Source organism: Rhea americana, unplaced genomic scaffold, assembly GCF_003343005.1.
Source record: "Rhea americana isolate MKP2758 unplaced genomic scaffold, rheAme1 scaffold_20, whole genome shotgun sequence".
NCBI lineage: Eukaryota > Metazoa > Chordata > Aves > Rheiformes > Rheidae > Rhea > Rhea americana.
In genome coordinates this window covers 5173042-5178893 of record NW_028186150.1, presented here as the reverse complement: position 1 = coordinate 5178893, position 5852 = coordinate 5173042, and the positions used below count along the sequence as shown (strand labels likewise).

At 38.6% G+C, this 5852-nt stretch overlaps 2 protein-coding genes across 2 annotated transcripts in view; both read right to left on the bottom strand.

The window, feature by feature from the left end:
• HEATR3 (HEAT repeat containing 3) overlaps positions 1-182 on the bottom strand; it is a 19342-nt gene extending 19160 nt beyond the window's left edge. Inside the window, exon 1 of the mRNA XM_085303830.1 lies at positions 117-182. Within this exon, the coding sequence (XP_085159956.1) occupies positions 117-182 (66 nt within the window). The remainder of the gene's footprint in view (positions 1-116) is intronic.
• On the bottom strand, positions 182-5743 carry CNEP1R1 (CTD nuclear envelope phosphatase 1 regulatory subunit 1; the record flags this gene model as incomplete). Its single annotated transcript, XM_085303737.1, has 6 exons — positions 182-1494; positions 1749-1803; positions 1943-2052; positions 2749-2822; positions 4212-4283; positions 5662-5743. Coding segments are annotated over 6 exons (435 nt in total), but the record flags the coding sequence as incomplete, so codon positions are not given.
• Positions 5744-5852: the final 109 nt, after the last annotated feature.

Genomic DNA, 5852 nt, shown 5'->3' with positions numbered 1-5852 from the left:
GGGCGGGCCCGCGCAAGCGGGGCTGCGGGGGGCTCTGCGACAGCGCCAGCCCGGGTTAGGGCCGACCCGGCCGCGGGGCCAGCCCGCCGCCGCGCAACGCCGCAGCCGCCGCTTACCGCCTTCCGAAGGGCCGCGGCCCGGCTCGCTCCAGCTCTGGGTTCGCACAGCACGAAAGAGAACATCTGTTTACACGACAAATTTATTTACACACATTTACCTACAAAATATACAGCAGTTAAAAGTAATGCAAGGGCAGGAGAAAGAACTACTGGCAAGATTAGAGAAGACATTTTTTAATGTCTCAACCGACTTTGAAGAAATAGTGGTAAAGTCAGTAGGCTCCCCCTAAGGGGCAGTCTTGCTTGTAGTTACGGGATACTGAACTTGCAACAGCTTTGCAGCCTTAGTCAACTGAAGGAGTTTGGAAGAGTTAAAAGGCACCTTGAACACAAACTCTTAAAACTATTTACAGCGCTAACTATTAAATTGCATTTTATGTATATAACATGTACATCTTGTTTTTAACACTTAAAATAACAAATTTTGTTATTTTGTGGCACTATCTATATTTACTTCACCAAATAATTTGTATCTGAAGTTAACACTTCCAATACTAGTTTTATATTCAGACTATCAAAGCATAAACATCCACTCCATACTCTTGGGGAATTAAGATACAGTACAATCAGWAAGATGCAAGCATATTTAAGACAATTTTAAAAAACATTAAAATCTGATTAAAACAGCAGTGTTGTGAACCAGATCAAACAATGATCTATGTATGACCACAACAAAAGTGGCTGGTGCACTATATATACAGTTAGACAAATGTGATCCTCGATCTATTTGCAAAGTTCTTAAACAAAAAGACCAGTTTTCTCCAGCATGGGCAGCCAGGCAGTCTTTCTGTAAGCCTTTTAGCCAGTTCCAAAAATAGTGACCAGGAAACAAGGACAGCTGTAATGAATAAGTGTGCTAACAAAAAGTAATGGGAATGGTAAGTGTTCCTTTCAATACTGTTCATGAGAACAACAACAAAAATCCATATAGCAAATACTACTTTTTTTTTTCCTCTGAACATTGGTATTAATCAGCTATTTACAATAGTTTACAAAGACACATAACACAAATGAGGTTTGATCTTCATGTTCAACTTCATAACCAATTAATATACTTCACCTGTACGTTTTGTTCTAGTTGAAGTAGAAAAGTGACACTAATACTGGAAAAAGAGGTAATCAGAAGTAGCAAGAGCACTGATAACGTGATAACAAAGAATTTGGAGAAATATTCAAGAAAGTAATATTGCACACTTTCATTGTTGACTGTGTAAGACTTTTGCTCCTAAGCAATGACAATCAGTCCTGTTTGGTTTTTGGTGTCATACTACCTTGAAAAAAAAGGTCATTTTTGGTTTCCATTGCAGTGGAAAAAACTGAAGGAAGACAGCTCTTATTGAACATGAGGCCTAGGTTTCAGAATTAGTTTTCCAGTCTGCAAAACAGAAAAAGATAATAAAGTTTAGACTTTGAAAATTTAGTCTGACAATAATGCTTCAACACTGCAGGCTAAGCTTAAAATGACATGTGGAACAATAGTGAGTATTCTGCATCCCAGTTACAAAAACATTTTTAAGGGTGTGCGTGCACACATCTACACGCACACTGCTCAGAAAAAAAAGGCTTGTGCATTTTTTTAGTTTATTTGCATTTTTAAAAAGGTTTGGGCAATGAGCTGCTAACACTTACATCATCACAGGACATATTATATTCTGCCAAAACAGTCCGACATCGGGCTGCTATACTGTGTGGCTTGTGTCAAGGAAAACAGCTAACACCTGTACACACTTTAAGTCAGAACAGAAAAAAAAGCAACATTAACACAGGCTTCAGCAACAGTAGTAACTACAACAGTTAACCTGACAAAGACAATCGAAGGATACATTGATGGTGCCACCACTCTTTTATGTATTCCAGCAAAGAACAAGCCTATTAGGGTAATACAGCTAATTGTGAAAAATGGATGGTTCCAAAGTGAGGTGAGAAATGACACCTAGGAAAGAAGTCAGATTAGTCCCAGGATATGCTTCCTAAAACATAAAGAAAGTTGGTTTCTAGTCACTTAATTCAAAGCAATATGCTTTGGAGAGGCAGTCTAATAGCAGCATTTCACCAGGCATTGTCCCAGAACGTATTCCATAGCACTTCCAGAGAGTTTGAGAACTGAACTGAAAATATTCTCCCATTTCCCTAGAATATTTTAATTCAATCAGACAAATATTATTTAAAAATCAGATCAGATTTTGTATCTACTACCAAAACATAAACATTTTCTGCATAAAGTTTATCAGTTTAACAATGACCGCTTTGGCTGACTTTGCAGATAAAACTGAGTCCTGGAAAAAAAAAAGGCACAGTGGTTTATGCAATTATTTTGCCTGTCATTCTTAATTTAGTCTTTATTATTCACCAACATTTCATACGACAAAGACCTTTATAAGCTACCTAAGAGTTGCTCTACAGTGCTGTTGTCCTAAGAATTTATCCCAGAAATCAGGACAACTGCTCTTGCCTCATGGTTTTGATTACACTTGAGGTAGTATCTCCATGGCTCTACCCCTGCCATGTTAAGTGCCTTCAAGATACTGTAACACTTGACTACCGCACCTGACATTGTACAGATTAGTATAATTCTACTGCAACATCAAGTTATGAAACAGATCACATCCAGGATCAGCACGATCTTTACCTTTTGTGTCTCAGGATCTATTAACCAGTTCCAAGCACCAGTTGCTGTGCAGACTGATACCACTATCAGAATCACTGATAAAGAAAAGAATGAGAGTCATAAGCAGCATAACTCACTTATCGCGAAAAGCATTTCAGAAAAAATATAAAGATAGAGAAAGCTCAAATACCTATAAAGCCTTGCAACTTCCATTGGAAGTTTGGCAGTTCTTAGTGTTTTCCACAAAGCCTGACATTTTGGATACAAATAAGTGCTTTATTAGGAAAAGAAAAAAGAGAAAAGAAAAAAAAGGGGGGGGGGGAGGAAGCCAAAACCCAAATTCCAAGATTTACCAGCCTTTAGGATCACAGAAAAGAGCTTGAAAATCTGATACATTCAGGTTTGTAAGATTGCTATAATTTCACTCAACTCATTTTGAGTTGTATATTCCTTATTGATCCTACAAAGTTAAAAACTAACAAGAAAAAAAAACCCAGACCTGAACAATGTAAGGATCACTCAAAGCAAACTCCAAGCAATTAATAAAATTTGCATTTTCAAGAAAAAGTTGGAAAAGATCTGCTCAAAGTATAGGACTTTCTCTCTAATTATTGGATAATTTCCAGGGTAACAGGAAGAAAATTTAGCATCAAGTTAAATGCTCATTACAATCAAAGTAAAAAGCCCCTCTTATACACGAACTACAAAATAACCAAAGCAAGCAGTTAGTTATGTAAACTAGTGGACTTAATACTTATGCAAACCTTACTTGAATACTTGTAATCTTGTATCTATAAATTGTTATACAACACAACTTGTTGTATACAAGTATACAACTTGTATACTTGAACATTGCTAACTTGCAAGTTTCCAGTACTTCTCTTATAATAGATCCTGACTAGCAGCTAGCAATTTCGGAAGCCAAATGCATCCCTAAACCAGGTACCACGCAAGTGGTGAAGATCTCTTAACAAAAATCTGCTTGCCCCAAAGTTCAGGCTTCACACACATTAGACTTTGACCTCGCTTTACAAATTCTGGCTAGAATATTATTCTTAAACAATAGATCTGCAAGGACAACTATACAAGCCATTTTTCACACCATGAGATAGAAACTAATTTATTTATTTATTTATTTATTTATTTATTTGCAAGCTTTTTGATCTGTCAAATTCATGTTTATCCAGTGGCAGGATTGCTCACTGGGACCCACCACATTGCTTCTGAATAATGACTGGGCAAGTACTAAAAACTCTTGTTGTGTTGCCTTAGCATTGCATACTAGCCTATTTTATTTTAGCTCTAAGTTAACAAATTAGAAGCTCTTACAGTGTGTATGTGGCAGTGCATGTGCCAAAGAAAACACAAAAAGATTTTAAGCACAGATTTTTGTTGGATAAACGCAAATCAAAAACACACATTGCTAAATATACAGAGCTTATCGAAGAGACAATCTTATTTATCTCTTAGAACATTAAACTTACTTCTCCAACGTCCAGTAGCTGGTTGCAAACATGCAATATATTCAGTAAGTCTTCTTTCAAAAGCTTTGAGATCTGAGGACAATGTACATCAAGCATGATTAGATCTTCATATATTTAGCCAAACTTTAAAGTACAAGGAATTCACTTTCTTCCTTATGCACATACATCTCAAACAGGAAGAGAAAATCAATTCATTGGTCATTCAAAGAAAGTCAGAGCAGCTTCACACAGTCTAACTAAAGAGTGTAATAATGAAGCTGATTAATGCAAGAAACATTCCCACTTATGGAAGAAAAAAAATATATATAGTGGCAGAATCAGAAGATTTTCTACATCAATCATTGTTTAATAATACCTAGACATAGATTTAGAGTAGCCTAAATAACACCTCCATAAAGGGAAACATGTCATACTTTTGAGTATTAAGTGTATCAGGAAGCTATCAAGTTTCTATTATCTTCACACTGGTGAAAAAGTGCTTCACTGTTTGTTATCTATTCAAAGGATTATTTGGAGCAGTGCGGCCTTGATGACTTTGCTATCTACCAGAAACCTGGTATGCCACATACCATCAAAAATAAATAAATAAACCCATAACAGACACTAGGCCAAATATCTTCCACTTTTATTTACTTCTTTTCCTTCAAATAAATCTCTGTATAGGGCTTTTTCCCCCCCTACTATTTTAAACATCTTCCTATTTAAATTGCTGTTAATGCCAATTGGCATTTCAAGTCCATTGTCTTAATTCATTTCAAATATTAGCCACCACATAGTTGTCTCAAGGAGCTGTTTTAACTGCATTAGATCTAAACTTCTGTTTAATGAGATCAATATTTGACAATATTCTGGTAAAAACTAAAATTCTACGTGGAGTTAAGCTTTTATTGGCATAAACATATAGGGTTTCAAATAAAATGCTTCAGTTAGCATCGCTCTAGGAAACATTTTCTTTCAAGTCATAACTATTACTGAATTATTTAAACTACCACCACAAATCAATTAGAGAAGATTAGAAGAAATATCCCTAATACAACGGTTAATGAGGCAATTTTTCATACTGTAGGCTTACTTCTAATGGATTTGCAGGTGAATTCACAGAAGAAGGGAGAAGGGAAATTACAGCATCTTGACACGAGTCACAAAACAGGTAACTACCTTTAACTGCTGTCAACAGCCCAGAAGTCAGGGCCAGTCCTGGGGAAGCTGAGACGCTGCCAGCAATTACGGATATTCCCCGACCAGCCCTGCAACCAGCCACTGAAGTGAGAGGGAAATACAAGGACCCACAGGAAAAACTGCCCAAAGGGCGGCATCAGCCAGTGGAGAGGCAGTGCTGCACAGGCACTGACAACGCTCCTCCCGGGAGAAAAGCAAGAACAGCCCAGGCAATACTTGAACAAGCAAAGCAAAACCGAAACGTCCAGAACACACAGAGCTGCCTGCTAACCCTCGGCTTGCTCTCGGATGCCCTCGCTGCAAGGGCCTCCCCGGGGCGCGGCGCGGGGCCCCCGCAGCTCCCCAGCCAGCCGCCGCGGCTGAGCGCTTCGACCGCCCCCCGCCTCCGGCGCCCGCTGCGAGGGGCCCGCGACACCGAGCCGCCTGCGTCCCTGCGGGCCGCCCTCGCACGCCAGCCCCTTC